At 42.3% G+C, this 22,701-nt stretch overlaps 1 protein-coding gene across 1 annotated transcript in view; it reads right to left on the bottom strand.

The window, feature by feature from the left end:
* Positions 1 to 1,731: 1,731 nt before the first annotated feature.
* Positions 1,732 to 22,701, bottom strand: part of LOC133055173 (zinc finger protein 239-like) — a 33,455-nt gene continuing 12,485 nt past the window's right edge. The window contains exons 3-4 of the mRNA XM_061140611.1: positions 11,764 to 12,550; positions 1,732 to 1,955 (exon numbers count right to left, since the gene is read on the bottom strand). Of these exons, the coding sequence (XP_060996594.1) occupies positions 1,732 to 1,955; positions 11,764 to 12,550 (1,011 nt within the window). The remainder of the gene's footprint in view (positions 1,956 to 11,763; positions 12,551 to 22,701) is intronic.

The following is a 22,701-nucleotide window of genomic DNA, read 5'->3' as shown; positions in this document are numbered from 1 at the left end:
GCAGTCCATGGGGCTGCAAAGTGTGGGCCATGACTGAGCAACTGAACAATAGCATCATAAGCAACCACCTAATGCTACCATTGCAGTAGGAATTTTCTCTGTCTTAGGGCTATAAAACTTGGCTGCAAGCCTGGGAAAGCATTCTACTCTCCCTTGAGCCGACCCACTGTGCTAACACTGTCATCCAGTCTAATAAACTTTATTCTCCTCCCTTTGGCCTCACGTCTGGAAGTCCTTTTTCAAGCTGTGCATGGACCACGACAGTCACTCTGAAGCACTGGCCTGTCTTATGGGGGACAGAGTGAGCTTGAACTCGACCACACCACTAAACTTAAAACACACCCATACACCACGCTTGGGGCTCAACCAGAGGCTCCCACCTGCTTCTTCCCACAACTCTCCTGCAGACCTCAACCCTTATCCAATGAGCCCATATGTTTCACACTAAGACCTGAGCCTATTAATAACCCTGTCTCTACATCCCACACATCTGTGTACAGCACTCCTGTTATCCTCTACCCAATTCTAGGACAACCTCCCTTCTCCAATTAATTTTAATTAAGACAACCCATTCCTACTCAACTACATCAAAGCTCCATTAGTTGGAAGCATTTTCAACCGATTTCTTATCTCTGACAATATTCCACTTAACAACAGTCCCACAAATAACTGGGCCTCATTACTTGAAGATAACTGCTCTTTGCCCCCTGCCCCACGTAATCATATCAGGCTTGAGTCTAGCACTGGCAGTCAACCTCAATGCACAAAGTCTAAAATTATCCTTCAAATGTCTTCGAATTCTCCAGTCGGTTAGGATATTCTCTTATTATTACATACCACTTTCCATCGCACTTGTCAGCAATGCAAAGTCAGCCACTGGGCTTCATATCACTGGAAAATATGCAACCAAAACCCACTTCTTTAATTCAAAGAAAATTGCCAACACTAGTATCAGACCAAAGGGGCTCCCCAGGTGGCTCAGTGGTAAAAAATCCGCCTGCCAATGAAGGAGATGCAAGAAAAGGGGGATCCATGCCCGAGTCGGAACATCCCCACGATTAGGAAATGGCAACCTACTCCAGTATTCTTGCCTGGGAAATCCCATGGATCGAGGAGCCTGGCCGGCTACACTCCATGGGATCCCAAAGAGTCAGACAAGACTGACCACAGAGAAGATTCCTATTTCTCTTTGAGTCTAGTGCTCATACCAGTAAGTAGCAGCACTGAAAATAATTTACTAAAATGAAGGGCCGTTGTAGTCGATTTAGTACCCTGGTCATATAAACCAGAAAGAGACAGTAAATGGCTCCCTAACATTGAGAAAAAATTCCAGCTCCACCAGCAGTCCCAAAGCTGAAATTATAAACTAGTTCCTGAACACGTGTTTTCGGATATTTAAAAAATTATCAAGTGCCATGTCATAAATAAAATGACTTTTTCCCTATAAATTACTAGGTATTTCGTACACTATATGCGTTACCTCAGGATTTTACACCAAAAGGAAATCAGACCCCCGGGCCTCTCACGACCACATCAGAACTGACTTGGGGTGGAGGAACGGGCTGGGGAACAGGAAGGCCCGAGGTGACCCGAGACCACAGATATGGAGGAGAGCGGGTACCCCAGGCGCACGTTAAGAAAAATACAACATAAAACTACCTCACGATTCCCAGGGCAACCGCACCTACCAAGAGTCGGCTTCGGAATTTGCTGTAAACTCTCCTGCGTCGTTTAGAGCCGCGATAGACTTCTCAGCCAGAGGTCGGAGACTAAAGCCACAGCGAGGGGCCGAGCATACACCTTTCGCCAGCGTCTGGGCGTGTGAGGGGCGGGGCGTAGGACGACACCAACGTCTAGGCCTGTGAGGGGCGGAGCCGAGCGGGGCCGGGCGGAGCCGAGCGGGGCCGGGCGGAGCCGAGCGAGACCGAACTGGGCCGAAATGGACCCAGCCGGGACTACCCGGACCGAGCGGAGCCAGGAGGACACTCGCACACGTCCACGTTTATTTCCCAAGGCATCTTGTCAGTGTTGAGAAGTACTTGAGGGCTTCCTGGTGGCTCAGACGGGAAAAGAATCCGGCTGCAATGCGAGAGACCTGGGTACCATCGCCGGGTTGGGAAGATCCCCTGAAGGAGGGCATAGTCATCCACTTCCTGTTCTTGCCTGGAGCATCCGGATAGACAGGAGCCTGGCGGGTAAGAGTCCATAGGGTTCCAAGGAGTCGGGCACGACTGAGCGACTAAGCACTCACACACGCACAGAGACGGTTTTACACGGCTTGGGTTGCACCATAGATTCTTCATTAGTTTAAATAACTGTAACAGTTTTAAGATAAAAGCGTAAAATTCTGTGGGATAATTACGTTGGAAACCAAGAAAGCTGCCTCTTAACAATAGAATTTCTGCGGATGAGGCTGAAGAGATTCAGAGGTCTGGAAGCTGAAACCTGGTGTGGCCGCAGGGCTGGGGGGTGCGTGAGGGTTGATGTGAGGCGGTCGTTGGTGGTGGGGGGTTGATGTGGGATGGTGGCTGGACCCAGGAATATTCCTGCGATTAGAATTAAGTACTTTTAAATAAACAAGAACTGGATTTGTGTAGGAAAGACAAGCTAGAATGTGAAACACACAACTCTTCGAACTATTTCCTACTAACACCTATAAGGAGAAAAATGTCTTGACATTCCGCTTCTTCAAGGATCAAGTTTAGTAGTCACTGCAGTGGCCCACCTACAGTGCACCCTGAGGGGAATGCAGGACGGAGTAAAGCAGGCAGCGTTCTGTGGTTTGGACATTCTAGCCTTGTTAGACCAGGAAGGGCCGCTTGGGCCCATCCTCCTCCTCAGCAGGTATCGATGTTTGGGGGAAATGGCAACCCACTCCAGTATTCTTGCCTGGAGAATCCCATGGACGGAGGAGCCTGGTGGGCTACAGTCCACCGGGTCGCAAAGAGTCGGACGCGACTGAGAGACTTCACTTTCACTCCTGGTTTCAGATCACCCAGTTATTTGTTGAGGACACCAAATTTTATTTGGCACTATATTTACATAGCTCCCCCACCCCCGCCCCGTTAAAAGATACACGAGGATCCTGGTTGAAAGACACGGATTTCCTCAGTTGAAAGACACTTAGTGGCACCTCCCTGGTGGTCCAGTGGTAAAGAATCCACCCGCCAATGCACTGGACACGGGTTTGATCCCTGGTCTGGGAGGATACCACGTCTCTCGGAGCAACAAGCCAGTGCAACACAAGTACTGAGCCTGTGCTCTAAAGCTTGCGTTCTGCAACAAGAGTAGCTACAGCAGTGAGAAGCCTGCACACAGCAACTAGAGAGTAGCTCCTGCTGGCTGCAATGAGAGAAAGTCCACGTGCAGCAAAAGCAAATCAGCACAGCCCGAAACAGAAAAGACATTGAGTACTGTGCACTGACCAAAACAAGGAGGGTCAGGACTCCTGTCTGCAAGCAAGCCCCTGCCAAGTTTATGTATTTTATGTACAGAATTCATAGCCCCTGGTACAGCCAAAAAGAAATTTAAAAACTTATTAGAGAAAAAAATTTTCTGTAAAAAGAACTACATTCTTTTTTATAAAAAGTGTTTCTGTTCCATGCTTGTAATGACTTAGCTTCAAATATGTTTGAGATAAACTTGTTTACATCAAAATATATAATACTTAAGTCAATACGTCTCAGTGGAATGGAATGTCAAAATTACTAGATGATCATTTGATGGTAATTAGGCAGTTTACTTTTTAAAAATCTGGATGTATTTTCTTCCTTTTCTTTGTTGTTTCAGAAAGCTCTGTCAGATGTGGACAACAAAGCAGAATGTAAAATAGAAAGTCTTGAGAAGACAAAGTTTATTTTCACCAAAATCATCAACTTTGCACCACTTATAAATATTTCTATAAATATTAACGTACGGAGCTCAAGTCCTAAAGGAAATTTCTTCATTTTCTTATGTGCATTTTAATCTTACACATCTCAAAATAACCCACAAACTAATGTATTTGATAGTGTAAGGCAGGGAATACATGTAAATTAGACATTAAGTCACAACATGTGGACAGAAAAAAAAAAAAGGTAAGGAAAACCTATTGAAGAAACAAAATAGCATGGCATGATTTGAGAGGCAAGCATTGAAACATATATATTACCATGTATAAGATAGCCAATGGGAGTTTGATGTATGATACAGCACCCAGACCCACTGCTCTGTGAAGAACTGGAGGAATAGGGTAGGGAGGGAAGCGGGTTCAGGAGGGAGGGAATATATGTATGCTTATAGCCTATTCATGTTGGTGTACTGCAAAAACCATCACAATATTGTTAAAAAACAAAGAAATTTTACTACAGCTGACACTGAACTATGGATCACATTACTTATTTCTATAATGTGACATCAACAGTTTAATATCCTCTGGGTAACTGGACTTCTATTTAGTATTTATTACCTAATATTTCCAAACATATAATGTTCATTCAGTTCAGTTCAGTTCAGTCACTCAATTGTGTCTGACTCTTTGTGACCCATGGACTGCAGCACAGGAGGCCTCCCTGCCATCCGTCACCAACTCCCAGAGCTTATTCAAACTCAGGTCCATTGATCGGTGATGCCATCCAACCATCTCATCCTCTGTCGTCCCCTTCTCCTCCAGCCTTCAATCTTTCCCAGCGTCAGGGACTTTTCCAGTGAGGTGCTTCTTCGCATCAGGTAGCCAAACTACTGGAGTTTCAGCTTCAGCATTAGTCCTTCCAATGACTATTCAGGACTGATCTCCTTTAGGATGGACTGGTTGGATTTCCTTGCAGTCCAAGGGACTCTCAAGAGTCCTCTCCACCACCACAGTTCACAACAATCAATTCTTTGGCGCTCAGCTTTCTTTATAGTCCAACTCTCACATCCATGTATGAGTACTAGGGAAACCATATGTTTGATTAGACGGACCTTTGTTGGCAAAGTAACGTCTCTGCTTTTTAATATGCTGTCTAGGGTGGTCATAGCTTTTCTTCCAAAGAACAAACGTCTTTTAATTTCATGGCTACAGTCACCATCTGCAGTGATTTGGGAGCCTAAGAAAATAAAGTCTGTCATCGTTTCCATAGTTTCCCCATCTACCTACCCTGAAGTGATGGGAACAGATGCCATGATCCTAGTATTCTGAATGTTGAGTTTTAAGCCAACTTTTTCACTCTCCTCTTTCATTTTCATCAAGAGGCTCTTCAGTTCTCCTTCACTTTCTGCCATAAGGTTGGTGTCATCTGCGTATCCGAGATAATTGATATTTCTCCAGGCAATCTTGATTCCAGCTGGTGCACCATGATCGGCAAGTCTCATGATGTACTCTGCATATCCTTTAAATAAGCAGGATGACAATATACAGCCTTACGTACTCCATTCCCGATTTGGAACCAGTCTGTTTTTAAATGTCCATTTCTAACTGTTGCCTCTTGAATAGAGATTTCTCAGGAGGCAGGTTAGGAGGCCTGGTATTCCCATCTCTTGAAGAATTTTCCAGTTTGTTGTGATCAACACAGTCAAAGGCTTTGGCATAGTCAATAAAGCAGATGTTTTTCTGGAACTCTTGCTTTTTCAGTGATCCATTTGATGTTGACAATTTGATCTATGGCTCCTCTGCCTTTACTAAATCCAGCTCGAACATGTGGAAGTTCATGGTTCACGTACTGTTGAAGCCTGGGTTGGAGAATTTCAAGCATTCTTTCACGAGTATGTGAGATGAGTGCAAATGTGTGGTAGTTTGAAGATTATTTCGCATTGCTTTTCTTTGGGATTGGAATGAAAACTCACCTTTTCCAGTCCTGTGGCCACCGCTGAGTTTTCCTAATTTGCTGGAATGTTGAGTGTAGCACTTTTAGGATTTGCAATAGCTCAACTAGGTGAGTGATTACACCATCGTGGTTATCTGGGTATTGAAGATCTTTTTGTATAGATATATAATGTTCACTAGGCTACTGTAAAAATACCTTAGGCAAAAGATAGTAAATAGTAATTTATCTGTTTAGTAACATAGATAAATAGTAAGCTACTACCGTCTTCAACAACCATATGAACAATGGAACATATGTGTATCATGCAAGAATGTTATAAATTCATAGCATGTGTAAACATTCATTGTTTTCTTAAACAGTCTCACTGTGGTTTTTCGATGTTTGACTACTGACTCCTTTAGACTTTAAAAACAACTGCTTCCTGTGCTGCCTATGTAAAGAACTATATAAAAAAGATCTTCACAACCCAGATAATCACAATGGTGTGACACCAACCTACAGCCAGACATTCTGGAATGTGAAATTAAGTGGGCATTAGGAAGCATCACTATGAACAAAGCCAGTGGAGGTGACAGAATTCCAGTTGAGCTATTTCAAATCCTAAACGATGATGCTGTGAAAGTGATGCACTCAATAGGCAAATTTGGAAAACTCAGCAGTGGCCACAGGACTGAAAAAGGTCTGTTTTCATTTCAATCCCAAAGAAAGGCCATGCCAAAGATGCACAATGCACTCATCTCACATGCTAGTAAAGTAATGCTCAAAATTCTCCAAGCCAGGCTTCAACAGAATGTGAACTGTGAACTTCCAGATGTTCAAGCTGGTTTTAGAAAAGGCAGAGCACCCAGAGATCAAATTTCCCACATCCATTGACTCACCAAAAAAGCAAGATACTTCCAGAAAAATATCTATTCTGCTTTATTGACTATGCCAAAGCCTTTGATTGTATGGACCACAACAAACTCTGGAAAATTCTTCAGGAGATGGTTATACCAGACCACCTGACCTGCCTCTTGAGAAATCTGTATGCAGGTCAGGAAGCAACAGTTAGAACTGGACATGGAACAACAGACTGGTTCCAAATAGGGAAAGGAGTACGTGAAGACTGTGTATTGTCACCCTGCTTATTTAACTTATATGCAGAGTACATCATGAGAAATGCTGGGCTGGATGAAGCACAAGCTGGAATCAAAATTGCCAGGAGAAATATCAATAACCTCAGATATGGAGATGACACCACCCTTATGGAAGAAAGCAAAGAACTAAAGAGCCTCTTGATGAAAATCAAAGAGGATAGTGAAAAAGTTGGCTTGAAACTCTACATTCAGAAAACTAAGATCATGGCATCTGGTCCCATCACTTCATGGACAATTAATGGGGAAACAGTGACAGACTATTTTCTTGGGCTCCCAAATCACTGCAGATGGTGACTGCATCCACAAAACTAAAAGACACTTGCTTCTTGGAAGAAAAGTTATGACCTGTCTAGACAGCATTTTAAAAAGGAGAGACATTATTTTCCAATAAAGATCCATCTGGTCAAAGGTATGGTTTTTCCAGTAGTCATGTATGGATGTGAGAGTTGGAATAAAGAAAGCTGAGGGCCAAAGAATTGATTGTTTTGAACTGTGGTGTTGGAGAAGACCCTTGAGAGCCCTTTTGACTGCAAGGAGATCCAACCAGTCCATCCTAAAGGAGATCAGTCCTGGGTGTTCATTGGAAGAACTGATGTTGAAGTCGAAACTCCAACACTTTGGCCTCCTGATGTGAAGAATTGACTCACTGCAAAAGACCCAGATATGGGAAAGATTCAAGGCTGGAGGAAAAGGGGATGACAGAGAATGAGATGGTTGGATGGCATCACCGAATCAATGGACATGAGTTTGACAAGCTCCAAGAGTTGGTGATGGACAGGGAAGCCTGGCATGCTGCAGTCCATGAGGGTCACAAAGAGTCGGACACGACTGAGTGACAACTGAAGTGAACAGCTTGGAAGGCTACCATGCTTCGATTCGAAAGCTTCAGCAGTTAACAAACATTTTCATAAGAGTTCAACGTATGGCTTCATTTGTCTCAAAATCGAAACCAAACTTTGGGTTTGGTTCCATCTTGTTCTTTCAGTGACTGCAAAGTAACAAGAACCAACATTTTGGGGACTGAATATATGAAATTTCTAGTTTATCAAACAAAAAAAGTTCCCATCATATAGTGTGGATTCTAAACTATTTCCAGGTCTTCCCTGGTGCTCAGTGGTAAGGAATCTGCCTGCCAAAGAGGAGACATGGGACAGATCCCTGATCTGGGAAATTCCTACATACTTTGGAGATATGACTATATGACCAATAACAAGTGAGTAACAAAAAATAATTTATTTCAGAATGCTCCCAGCTCAAAAAGAGCTATCACTTTTAACCTATTTCCAAAGTTTTTTATTTCCTAATTTTTGCACATTTATTATTCCTATTTTCACTTCATGTAAATTAGGCACATGCTATTAGTTTCATTTTGGCACAAGAGGACAATTGTTTCGTTATGGACAGAGTGTGGTGTAATAACTCAAGTGCAAAGTATTAGTATATAATCCCAAAATTGTCTATTGTGTGATGTCAGTAGGAAAAGAAATTCTACATTCTTTCTACCTGGAGAGCCTTTGGTGCATTCCTCATTTCTGTTATGAAGTTATTGAGGTGGCAAAAAACTGTGTTGTTGGAAGAAACATGATCTATTCAGGGTTATGGGAAAAACGATACAAATTTCATTAGATCACAAGACTTAGGATACATTCTGAAGAAAACAGAGGTACAACATAAATGGCAGCAATCAATGATGAAACAGATACACACGCCACCCTCTGGTTCATTTGATTCCATTTTCTTCAATTTCCAAGAATTATATGCAATGGCAATCGCCTGTTAAGGGAGAAAATGACCAGCATCTCCCTGCTATAATTTCTCCCACGTAATCAGTCTCCAGTAAACTGTCAACTCTCCTCCCATGAAAAGCTGAAGTTCCTTAATGTCCAGCCTGCTCTTTCATGGTCAGATGGTACAGCATTCAGTCCTATAACCATGGTGGCCTGTATACAGAAGGGCATCCTGGACATAATGAGCATGCTGAGTCATGTCATGGTTTGACATGGTTCACAGTCCCTCACTGATCCTAATTCACACACCATTGAATTCGATATTTTAGTGTCCCTGTTTACCCATGAAAGATGGATATTAATGAACCACACCTAATGAAGTCTGCCCCTTCATCTTACTGCTTTCTTTGCAGAAGCCATCATGAAAGTCCCTAAGAAAGCTATAAAAGCTTTCAAACCTTGCAGACATGCCATAAAAAATAACGTCACCTTCTCAAGAAAACTTAAGTAATTAAATACATACTGAAGATTAGTGATCATTTCCACAGGTCATGAAGTTTCAACATACTTAAAATAATTATACTGCCATAACACAGGTTAATTGTTGGAAAACTAAAGATTTATTTATTCCTAAAATGAGTCATCTCGTGTGATCTGTTGTAAGAACTGTCCCAAAATTTTACGAAAGTCATTACAATTCTAAGAATTCTCCCCAATATGAATTTTGGGGGGAATCTTGAGGAAATATGTTTTCTTAAATGTATTTCCAAATTCAGTGTATCTGTAGTTTCTGACCTGCATAAATCACACCCAAGGTGTGAATATCTCATGAAAAAATTCATTACTTCTGTAAGCTTGCCCTCTGAGGTTCCATCGTTTTGATCTTTGGGTTAAGGCTTTAGTGTGCAAATTGCTTCTATGTGGTTTCTCTGAAACATATATTCTAAAGTCTAGTGCACTCTGAAGCCTGCAGAAAGGCATTCCCCATCCAATTCCAAGACTCCTCTTTACTATGGAGCCTTGTCTAATACTTCATCTCAAGCTGAAACTTTCTCCACCTCCATTGCATTTGTAAAGCATTGCTCCAGAATGTTTCCCAACTTGGATGTTTGGGTGAAATTCTTTCAAAAAATATTGTATTTGTGTGGTTTATATACAGGATCTATGTTCTTAGATACCTAAAGAGGGAGCAGTGACAACTGACAGAAAGTTACATTTCTAAGTATAAAGTATTTGCTGAACACTGAGTTGTGCCCCTAAAAGCCTTGCCACATATTCTGCACTAGTAAGCTTCTCTGTAGTATGGATGATCCGATGGTTGGTGAGATGTGACCTCGAGTAAACGTTTTACATACTCATGTCACTTGTAAGCTTTCTCTCCAAAATGACTTCTTTACTGAAGCCTGAATTCAGATTGTTGCTGAAAAACCCGACATACTTATTCCATTGACACAGTTTTTACCTACTGTGAATATTCTCAAGAAGCCTAAGGTGTAAACAAAATGCCTGGCCACACTGATTATCTTTGGAAGTCCTCTTGAGTATGGGTCACCTGATGTATTTTTAGGCCTGTATGCCACCTAAAGGATTTGTCACACTCATATTTGTAAGATTTCTTTGCATTATGAATTCTCTGATGATGGGAATGATCAGCCCGTTATTGAAATCCTGGCTGCACATGATTTCCTCCACTGGAGATTGACTGTGCTCTGAATGCATGGAATCTCGCCAGTAGGCATTTTCTCATGTTTTGTAAAAAACTGAATGCCATCCAAAAGACAGCACATACACTACCTGGGTAAGATTTAAATTCAGAATTAATTACCTGAGGATTAGTTAGATCTGAATACAGAATCAAGCCTTTGCCACATCAACCACATTTGTGCAGTTTCCTCCAATTTGACTTTTCGGAAGGTCAAAAACTTCACATACTTTACTGCAGTCACTACATTTGTATGTTTCCACTGCAGTATTGATTCTCAGATGATCTGGAAAGTCATGCCTTGTGACTGCAGGCTTTTTCATATAAATTCCATTTATGTGGCTTCTCTCCTGTATGAACTGCCAAATGGTCAGTTAAGGCTGAACATGAACTAGAAGCTTTGCCACATTCATTTGTACGCTTTCTATACAGTATGAATTCTCTGGTGAATTATAAGTCCTGAACTCAGATTAAAGGCTTTGCCACACTTATTACAGTTGCACTAAATTGCTTTTCACAATTGTTCCATTTGTAATAGTTTTCTCCACTATGAATTATCTGATGCTTCCTATGATGGTCATTTTAAGTAAAACACTGGCCACATTTCTATGCTTTCTCTCCTGTATGAACTACCTGATGGTGAGTTAAGGCTGACTAAGCACTAAAGTTTGTAACCATTGTTTCAATTGCAAGGTTTCTCTCTAATATGAATTCTCTGATGAAACACAAGGTTTGTATTTAGATTACAAGCCTCAACATTGAGATTACATTTATGTTATCTCTCCAGTATTAATTCTCTGATGAATTCCATGTTGTGCACTTCAAGTAAAGGATCAGCTACACACAACACATTTATATGGTTTCTCTCCAGTATGATTTTGGATAAACTGCAAGCTTACCAATATGACTAAAGGCCTTGCCACAGACAACACATTCATATGCTTACTCTCCAGTAAGAATTCTCCGATGAACTGCAAGTTTTGCAGTTTGACTAAAGGCCTTGCCACAAACATCTCTCGAATATGAGTTCTCCAGTGAACTGCAAAGTAACAGCTGGAATTGAAGACTTTGCCCCATAGGTACATTTCTACGCTTTCTCTCCTGTATGAACTGCCTGATGGAGAGTTAAGGATGACTGTGCACTAAAACCTTTGTCACTCTTGTTAATTTGTAAGGTTTCTCTGCACTATTTCTTTGATGAACTGCAAGGGCTGATTTGAAACTAAAGACCTTGCCACATACATCACATTGATATGCTTTCTATCCAGTATGAGTTTTCTCATGAGATGTAAGGCTTCCTTTTACTCTAAAGGCCTTGCCACATATATCACATTTATATGGTTTCTCTCCAGTATGAAGTCTCCAATGAATTGCAAGTTGTCTGTTTCGAGTATAGCCACGGCCACATATATTACATTTATACGGTTTTTCTCCAGTATGAAGGATCTGATGAACTGTGTGGCTTTCTTTGCGAGTAAAGGCCTGTCCACAGAGATCACACTTATATGGCTTCTCTCCAGTATGAACTCTCTGATGAATTCCAAGTTGTGATTTTTGAGTATAGCCACGGCCACACACATCACATTTATATGGTTTCTCTCCAGTATGAAGTCTCCAATGATGTGCCAGCTGTCTGCTTCGAGTATAGCCACGGCCACATATATTACATTTATACGGTTTTTCTCCAGTATGAAGGATCTGATGAACTGTGTGGCTTTCTTTGCGAGTAAAGGCCTGTCCACAGAGATCACACTTATATGGCTTCTCTCCAGTATGAACTCTCTGATGAATTCCAAGGTCTGACTTTCGAGTATAGCCACGGCCACACACATCACATTTATATGGTTTCTCTCTAGTATGAAGTCTCCAATGAATTGCAAGTTGTCTGCTTCGAGTATAGCCACGGCCACATACATCACATTTATAAGGTTTTTCTCCAGTATGAAGGATCTGATGAACTGTGTGGCTGTCCCTGCGAGTAAAGGCCTGTCCACAGAAATCACACTTATATGGCTTCTCTCCAGTATGAACTCTCTGATGAGTTCCAAGGTCTGACTTTCGAGTATAGCCACGGCCACATATATCACATTTATATGGTTTCTCTCCAGTATGAGTTCTTTGATGAACTGAAAGGTAACACCTGGAAGTGAACATTTTGCCACACAAATTACATTTAGATGCTTTCTCATCTGTTTGAACTGCCTGATGTTTATTTAAGGATGACAGTGCAAAAAAAAGTTTGCCACAGTTGTTACATTTGTAAGATTTCACTTCAGTATGAATACTCTGATGAATTCTAAGTTGTCTCTTTCCAGTAAAGCCACAGCCACATACATCACATTTATAAGGAGTCTCTCCAGTATGAATTCTCTGATGAATTACAAGTTGTGACTTTCGAGGATAGCCATGGCCGCACACATCACATTTATATGGTTTCTCTCCAGTATGAAGTCTCCAGTGAACTGCGAGTTGTCTGTTTCGAGTATAGCCACGGCCACATATATTACATTTATACGGTTTTTCTCCAGTATGAAGGATCTGATGAACTGTGTGGCTTTCTTTGCGAGTAAAGGCCTGTCCACAGAGATCACACTTATATGGCTTCTCTCCAGTATGAACTCTCTGATGAATTCCAAGTTGTGATTTTTGAGTATAGCCACGGCCACACACATCACATTTATATGGTTTCTCTCCAGTATGAAGTCTCCAATGATGTGCCAGCTGTCTGCTTCGAGTATAGCCACGGCCACATACATCACATTTATAAGGTTTCTCTCCAGAATGAAGGATCTGATGAACTGTGTGGCTTTCTTTGCGAGTAAAGGCCTGTCCACAGAGATCACACTTATATGGCTTCTCTCCAGTATGAACTCTCTGATGAATTCCAAGGTCTGACTTTCGAGTATAGCCACGGCCACACACATCACATGTATATGGCTTCTCTCCAGTATGAACTTTCTGATGAATTCCAAGTTGTGACTTTCGAGTATAGCCACAGCCACATATATCACATTTATATAGTTTCTCTCCAGTATGAAGGATTGGATGAAGTGCCCGGCTTTCTTTGTAAGTAAAGGCCTTTCCACACACATCACATTTATATGGTTTCTCTCCAGTATGAGTTCTCCCATGCTTTTGAAGGTGTGCATTGTGCTTAAAGCAGTGGCCAAATACATCACAGTTATATGTTCTCTCTCCAGCATGAACTCTCAGATGAATTTGAAGTGCTGTGTTCTGTTTAAAGCTGTGGCTACATACATCACATTTATACGGTTTCTCTCCAGTATGATTTCTCTGATGAACTACAAGGCTCATATTATCACTAAACCCCTTGCAACATAGGTCCGCTTTATATGGTTTTCTTCCTGTATGGATTCTTTGATGTCTAGTGAGTTCTGAGTGCTGAAGAAAGGTTATGCCACACTCACTACTTTTGTAAGATTTTTTCTTATGTCCTTCCTGGTCTGGGGCCTGTTCTGAGGGATGCCTAACAGCACACTCATTTTTATGAGAAATGCCTTTGCAGACATTATGAGTTCTCTGAGGTGGCAAAACTGAGGCATTACTGTTGATATTCATCACAACTTGACTACATTCACAAATTGTCCCTTCAGACTGAAGCATCTGCAATTCATGATGAAAGTTTGATCCCTGCTTTTCAACATGCTTTTTTCCTGCATCATTTCTACTCTGATGATCTTTTCCATCAGTGAGATTTTTGTTATGGGATATAGATATTCTGTTGTCTCTTCTTTCATTATCTGTCCACACACTCTCGAAACCATCCACAGTTTCCTGTATCTTCCTGAGGGAAAAATCTTTACTTTCATGAGTTTTGGCTCTCCCAAATATCACTCTTTGAAAAATTTCTCCTTTTCCACTGTTTCCTTTTGCTTGTAATTTCATGGTCATATCTATACAAGACACATCTACAAGATATAAAGAACCATAGGTATCCTATTAATCACAATTCATAAATAAATTTTTTCCTGTTGAACACATGATATTATACCAAAAGTCCTACCCATACTAAACTGTATTATGAATCTAATGATGAACTTAAAAACATAAGGAACATTATCAGAATATAACTCTTTAAAAAAAGAAAAGAGCGATCACACAGAATTCAAATTAATTTTAGGGTACCCAAGTTTGAAAGACACAATCAGGAAAACATTCATTTTATGCAAACCCATGTCAGTTCTCAAAGAAAAAGATCTTTTCTCACCACGATCTCAAAGCTTGTTCTACTTGGTAGTAAACACACTTCTGTCTCATAATTGAGGATAAAAAAATAGTAAAAATTCCACGGATGGGGAGATTGGCGGGCTACAGTCCATGACACCACAAAGTGTCAGATAGGACTGAGCGATCAGCAAGAAAGGATCAACAAGGCAATACACTGTAATGGTAAATAATCTGAGGGAAGCATTCTAACGAATACTGTAAAACATAAATGGCAGTTGACAACTGTTCAACAAATACTGCATAGTGAAAATAAAGAATTTGTTAAAACAGCCCCCCTCTCCATCAGGGCTTACGAGATTTTAGTTCCCTAACCATGGATTAAACCCAGGATCACTGCAGTGAAAGTGCTGAATCCTATCCACTGGACTGTCAGGGAATTCCCTAAAATAATTTTTACAAAAAAGAACACTTTTCTAAATACTTCCTATAAATCTATAAGGAAACAGACGTATAGACATTTTATAACAAGAAGTGGTTCATGTCATACTGTGTAAAACATGAAGACTGTCATCTTTAAATGACAAAGAATTAATAAATGAAACAATCTGTACTTAAATAACAGCCACTCAATATAGCAATTGCCCATCTATATAGTATCATTTACTTACTCGGTTCATCGGCTCTAAGATACATGTAAAGGAACAAGCTTTAGGGCGTTTCTTATGGCTAAGAGGTAAAGAATCCACTATAAAAGAGTAAAATTATTTGAAAATTTATTAACTAGAGTCAGAAACAAACTCTTGGGAAGGAAATGTAAACTAACAATATATAGGATGTAATGCAGAGAACAGACATGTCATAATAACCATGCTGCTGCTGCTGCTAAGTCACTTCAGTCGTGTCCGACTCTGTGTGACCCCATAGACGGCAGCCCACCAGGCTCCCCCGTCCCTGGGATTCTCCAGGCAAGAACACTGGAGTGGGTTGCCATTTCCTTCTCCAGCGCATGAAAGTGAGAAGTGAAAGTGAAGTTGCTCAGTCGTGTCCAACTCTCAGCGACCCCGTGGACTGCAGCCTACCAGGCTCCTTTGTCCATGGGATTTTCCAGGCAAGAGTACTGGAATAGGGTGCCATTGCCTTCTCACATGAAGTAAATATACATTTTAAGCAAAAGTAACCTTTGAGGCCAGACATCCTGGAATATGAAGTCAAGTGGGCCTTAAAAAGCATCATTACGAACAAAGCTAATGGAGGTGATGGAATTCCAGCTGAGCCAGTTCAAATCCTGAAAGATGATGCTCTGAAAGTGCTGCACTCAATATGCCAGCAAATTTGGAAAACTCAGCAGTGGCCACAAGACTGGAAAATGTCAGTTTTCTTTCCAATGTCTCTGACTTTACTAGAGTTGGTATCATTCCCTCCTCCAGGGGATCTGCCCAAGCCAGCAATTGAACCCACATCTCCTGCATCTCCCACACTGGCAGGCACTTCTTAACCACTAGAGTCATCTGGGATCCCTGGTAAAGGTTAACTTGAAGATTTTCTGTAAGCAGGGCTTTTTAAGAAGCTAGCTGTTTTTATTCCATATGCAAAAAGAAATGGTTTTGTACTTTAAAAAAAAAAAGGAAAAATCATTTTAACCAGTTTTCTCCAGAGTCTAAATAATATCACAGCAATCCCTGTGTGAAAAAAACTTATCTTCCCTTTCTATAGTCACAGTTTTATATCTAAAATACAGAGCAAACAGTGCTCAAATTGACTGTGATTAACAGGGGCAGACGGATGATAAAAATCATAGATTGTCCATCTGGGGAGATGGGGGTCTTCATTTGATCAGAAGAATCTGAAGGGGTAAAGAAACTTGCTAGAGTGGGGGCAGGAGTGGGGGAAGCTGGGCTCCCCCTCCCCACTGAGAGACAGGGGAAGTTAGAAGAGGACTAGCTGATGGGGAGGGAGACAGAGGGGTGGGAGGGGTGAAATGCCACAACAGCAAAGAGATAACGGAGACAGAAAGGGCAGTGGGGGACACTGTTAAGAGATGTGGGCCAGCTCAGGAGACAGCCCACTTAAAAAATGAGAATTTGATCAGCTAATAGATAATTTGACATTGTAATATGGACAACCATCGTCACTAACCGCATAATTCTGTTTCCAGTTGTGACTTCTCTTCAGACAATTTTAAGATCGTTTTATGTACCTCATGTACTTCCTTGGTGGCTCAGCTGGTAAAGAATCCTCCAGCAATGAAGGGGAGACCTGCATTCAGTCCCTGGGTTGGGAAGATCCCCTGAAGAAGGGAAAGGCTACTCACTGCAGAATTCTGGCCTGGAGAATTCCATGGACTCTATCGTCTAGGGGGTCGCAAAGACTTCGAAACGACTGAGCGAGTTTCCCTTTCATTTTATGTACCTCATGGTAGGAGAGAGAAGGATCCAGCCTCTCATCCAGCATGGCAGATTCTTATCCTTTCTCAATAGGCGAGAGTCACAAACATTCAGTAACTTCTAAAGGTACAGCCCTCTTTAATTTAAGGTTCCAATTCTCACACCATCCAGTGAAGACGTCCCATGTATCAGCTAACTAGTAGTAAGGCAAATCTTCCTATTAGGGAATAAAAACTTCCTCAACCTTAACCTCTTTCTTCTTATAGAGTGGCATTTTTGTCTCACAAATACTGCTCACAGGGCCAATTAAAGTTTTGCCAAATGTTGTCACTTTCGTCTCAAAGATGTGTTAACAAAATAAGCCACTGGTTCTGTAGAAATAAATAATACAAATACTTATTATAGAATTATCAAGCTGACTTTCAATATGCTAACATTAAAAGAAAAAAGAAGTAGAAACACAGCAGAAGATATATCACCAAATTGGGTTCTGACCAACATCCAGACTCAAACAGTGCTGGAAAATCCCAGGACACAGCCCATCTGGAGACTCAGTGGGGAAAAAGTCCCAGCCAGCATGTTACGGTCATGGGTGAGACTAAAAGATTGCAGTTTGGGGTTCCCGCTTATAATCCCAGGATGCTAACTATATTCATCAGCAATCTGTGAGCAAATAGCAGCCTTGGTTGCATGTTAATGCTATTTGTTTGTCTTACAAAACTTACAATGCTGCTAAGCCTGTGGCTGAGTAGGCTAGGGCCCCTCCAAGGGCTCAACAATCTCAAGATTTGTCCCCTATCTTATCTCTGGTGCTGCAAGCCTTGCACTCACAGCAGGCAGTCAGGGCAGTGTCCAGGCAGGTTAGAAGCAAGCTCAGAGGCCTGCTTTAGAGAGGACCTAGGCCCTGTGTCTCCTGCATTGCCAGGTGTAGAATTCTACATCTTTTGTCATCCAAGAAGTGATGGACATTTTGGACAGACAGAAAAATATTCACAAGTTAATTTACTACAGGAAACAGTATAATATACAGTATAATATGCAGATACCTGGGCTTCCCCGGGGCTCAAAGGTAAAGTATCCACCTGCCACCCAGGAGATGTGGGTTCAACCCCTGTGGGGGAAGATCCCTCTGGACAAGGGCATGGCAACCCACTCCAGTACTCTTGCTGGGAGAATCCCATGGATAGAGGAGCCTGGAGGGCTACAGTCCACTGGGTTGCAAAGAGTCAGGCACTACTGTACCAACTGAGCACACAGGCATGCATGCATAGTTCCTTTCCAAGAACTAGTGAACCAAGAACACAGGGGTAGAAAACTGGGAATTGGATATTTTAAACTTCGAAATCAGCTTTATAAATACTCAAGCTGTGGAGAAACTTGTGTTATCACACAGTAGGCAGATCACCTGAAGAAAGGACAAGGCTATGAACTCAGTCAAGCACAACAGGAGCTCCCAAGAGACACAGAGGGAAAACGCAGAGATACCCCCAAACCAGATTCCAACTTCTCAGGGAGGTGATCCTCACCCACAGACAGTAGGTTCCTATAGGTCTCCTCCATCACGTCCCGGTACAAGGCCCTCTGAGCAGGGTCGAGGCATTCCCACTCCTCTGGAGTGAACTTGATGTCCACATCCTCGACAGTCAACTGTGTCTGAAATGAAAGTACATTTCACTAACAGGCACTGAGGAGGATTCTTATTTTCACATGAAATGAGAAGAGGTTAGAGGGGTAATGATCAATTCAGGTAATTTCCCTGTTGTTTCATAAGGCTATGACATCTTCCAATCAACATGAATTTGTCACTTTTATGGATAATTCATGCAGAATATACAAATAAAATTCATTCAGTGAGTTGTCTATACAGAAGTGTTACACTCTACACACTGAGGGACATTCACTATCTAGATGAGTTACAAGACTGGTGTCTTCAGAGACGACAAAGTTCACACCAGCTTTAAAGAACACATATTGTGATGATTATGACATCATCACACTGATGACAGGTGTTTCAACACTTCCTACACACTAAGCATTACTCTAAAGACTCTGCACCGATGAACTTATCATCAACATAATAGCACGTTAGAGAAAGATCTGTGTCCATCTGACTAGGGAGAAAACTCTGTCATTCTAAGAAATCGCTCAGATCAAAAAGTTAAGAAATGAGGCAACAACACCTGAGGTCAGGTGGTTGGGACTGACAACTGAACCTAAGGAATCAACAAGTTAAGTATCAGAGCAGGAAAGTGCATCCAGAGAGAGTTCCCTGAGAATACCTGAAATAAGTTCAAGAAAGCTTAAGTGCAATGGAGCTGTAGAATCCCAGATCTTTTGTCAACCAAGAAAAGATAGACATGATAGATGGACAGAAAAATATTCACAAATCAATTTACTATCTACCTCCTTCTGAATGCACAGGGAACATTATAATATACAGTATCTTAAGTAGGTATCTGGGTTGCCCTGAGGCTCAGTGTAAAGAAACCACCAGCAATGCAGGTGACGTGGTGTTGATATCTCCGGTGGGGAAGATCCCCCTGGAGGAGGGCAGGGCAACCCATTCCCGTATTCTTGCCTGGAGAATTCCAGGGACAGAGGAGCCTGAAGGGCTATGGCCCACTGGGTCACAAAGAGTCAGACACGACTATAGGATAAATGGTCACTGTACAGGGTCACCCCCTCTTCCCTCCAACCACACAATGTCAATACTCTTACTACTATTTCCATCATTCACATGATGAAGTAGAAAAAACTTAAGGAAATGGAAACCACTTAAGATACAAGTGCAACTGCTACAAAGCATAAAACATGTTTATGAGATGATGTTCTGTAATAAAAGCATGGAATTACAGACCCATGCACTCATGCATGCAAATGTAAACACACAACTGGTTGAAACAAGGAAGAATTGTGTTTACTTTTTCTTTCAATCCAAATTTACTGAGTTTCAACGTGGGCCCCAAACTGGGAATACAGCAGTGAACATAATAGAGCTTATGGTCTAGCAGCCAGCCACCCAATTACATCCATAATTTTAACATTACTATTGCAACATGTGCTCTGAAACAGGCCTGGTGCTAAAAGAAGATTTATCAGAAAGTCTTGACGTACATCAAGAAATCAGACAAGGTCTCCGTGAGGAGGAAACACTTGGATTGGCAAGGTGGGAAATGGAAGAGTGTTGCAAGCAGAAAGAACAGGCTGAGTGCCAGCTCTGAGGCAGGAAGATATTTAGTGAACAGAAAGCCAGCCAGTCTGACTGGGACACGGGGAACACAGAGGAGTGATGCCAGGTAGAGACTGCTTTCTACAAGGTCTTTGGATTTAGGACTTTATTCCAAAAGTAACTGGAAGTCACTGAAGAATCTGTAGGAGGTCAATCAGAGATTTAAATTTGTTTTTCAGAGCTCACTCTGCTGTGTGTGGAGGTTGCTGCTCCTTAGTCACTCAGTCGTGTCAGATCTTTGCGACCTCATGGTAGCCCACCATGCTCCTCTGTTCATGGGATTTTCAGGCAAGAATACTGGAGTGAGTGGCCATTTCCTACTCCAAGGAGATGCCTTTTGACACATTCTGGGATGATACTCCCATTTTCTTTTATTCACGTGTATTTCCGCATCTTTGGGAAATTAAAAATGCATCAATTTGTACTTCAGTAATCTGTCCCCATTCTTTGTCTTTTCTAAGTTATTTATTTTAGTTTTGCGGGGTTTGTTGCTATGAGTGGGCTTTCTGTATTTGCAGCTGCAGTGCACGGGCTTCTCACTGCAGTGGCTTCTCTTGTTTTGGAGGACAGGGTCTAGAGTATGTGAGTTTCAGTAGTTATGGCTCCCAGGCTCCAGAGCTCATGCTCAGTATTTGTGGCACATGGGCTTAGTTGCTCTGAGGCATCTTCCGGGACCTGGGATGGGACCCGTGCACTGTACATTAGCAGGCACATTCTTAGTCACTGTACCACCAGGGAAGTCGTCAACATTATCTTACACTAGCTCAAAAAAATGAAAATACAAGCAGAAAATAATATACAGAAGATTTATTCTAACCTCTATAAAATAGCTGTATGTAAAAATAATATGAGGGCTTCCCTGGTGGCTCAGTGGTAAAGAATCCACTGGCAGTGCGAGGCACAGGTTTGATCCCTGGTTCGGTAAGATCCCACATGCCAAGGGGCATCTAAGCCAGTGAGCCTCAATTTCTGAGCCAGAGCTCTAGAGCCCAGCAGGTGAAACTACTGAAGCCAGCGCGCTCTAGAGCCTGGGCTGCAAGAAAAGAGAAGCCACCATAATGAGGAGCCCACACACCTCAACTACAGAGTGGCCACCACTCACCAGAACTAGATAAAAGCCACTGAAGCAATGAAGAGCCAGTACAGCAGAAAAGTATATTTAAATATAGTAATATTATCTTTTTCTTAATGTTATGTATGTAGTTATTAACAAAATCCAAATTTTATCTTTTCATTCCATGACCAAATATTGCATCAAGATTAGGAAAGTTGGGGGAATTCCCTGTCGGTCCAGGGTTTAAGATCGCGCACTTCCACCACACAGTTTCAGGTTCAATGCCTCCTCAAGGAACTAAGACCCTGCAAGCTGCATCGTGTGGCCAAAAAGGAAGAATAAATAATTAGCAAACTATATTTCATAGTTTAAATTAGATGCTGTAATGAAACACTCTCTAGCCCAGAGGTCTCTTTCTGAACTTTTCATTTCACTCCCAAACATTTAAGATTTTCAAGGAGGTCCTCATTTAGTTTTAAATGTACTATAAAAAGTAGGATTGATTCCCCTTCATTGGACTCATTTCCAGATTTTGGCACGTATTATGCATTTTAATACCTTACATCTATGTGGAGCTTCATTACCCTGGTTGACAGAGAGCAGACAGGGCATCCAGATGGGCCCTAAGCAATCCCTGCTGCCCAACAGCACTGAGACCCCATCTCTAACCTGTGGGTGAGAAGCCCTGCCCAGGACGGTGCCCAGGGGAGCCTCCTCACAAGGGCCAGGTCACCGGGTCATGGAGACACGGGATCTAAGTGGAGACGACAGGCCCTGAGGGAAGGCTCTGGGTGAGTGCGCTTGTACAGGAGTCAGACAGGACACTCCAGAGTCAGACACGATTAGCAAGTCTGACTTAGCAGAGAAGGGCATTTCAGAAAGGACAGACTGAGTATCCACTGAGAATATGAACTTACCTGAGAAAGAGCCATTCCTGACACGTTTTCTTTCACCTTCCTCCTCTTCTGGGCTTCTTCCTCAGCTAACACGAGTCTTCAGAGGAGTGTCAAGAAGGTGGAAAACATGCTATTTAATGCTTAGAGTCAACACATCCCCTTCCTGAGCCCCAAGCACACACACAGGGAAGCCCTCACCATGAGGATCAGACAGTCCCCTAGGCCCACTGTCTCAGGAGGGACTCAGGACAGTCAACTCCTGCACAGAGTCCAACACGGGACTTTCCCACACTTGCCCTCGGATCACACTCCCCTCCTCGTGAGGCCTCATGCACACAGCAGCAGGGGCACCTCCGCTGACCCTATGATGCCCTTCAGGTCACACAGCAGGCCCTGGTCCAGCCCCACTCAGAGCTGAGCACCCTCCCCTCCCCCAGGGCCTGATCTCAGTCTCAGAAGTGGAGGCTAAGAGCCCTGGTGCTCAATGCAGGATTCAGATCGGAATCATCTGCGGCCTGTGAACATTCCTGGGGCAAGGCCCAACACGAGATCCTGAGGAGCATGTCTGATGGGGGAGGGGTACAAAACATGCCCTGGCAAAA

This window comes from Dama dama, chromosome 4, assembly GCF_033118175.1.
Source record: "Dama dama isolate Ldn47 chromosome 4, ASM3311817v1, whole genome shotgun sequence".
Lineage (NCBI taxonomy): Eukaryota > Metazoa > Chordata > Mammalia > Artiodactyla > Cervidae > Dama > Dama dama.
This window is presented reverse-complemented; position numbering and strand designations above follow the sequence as displayed.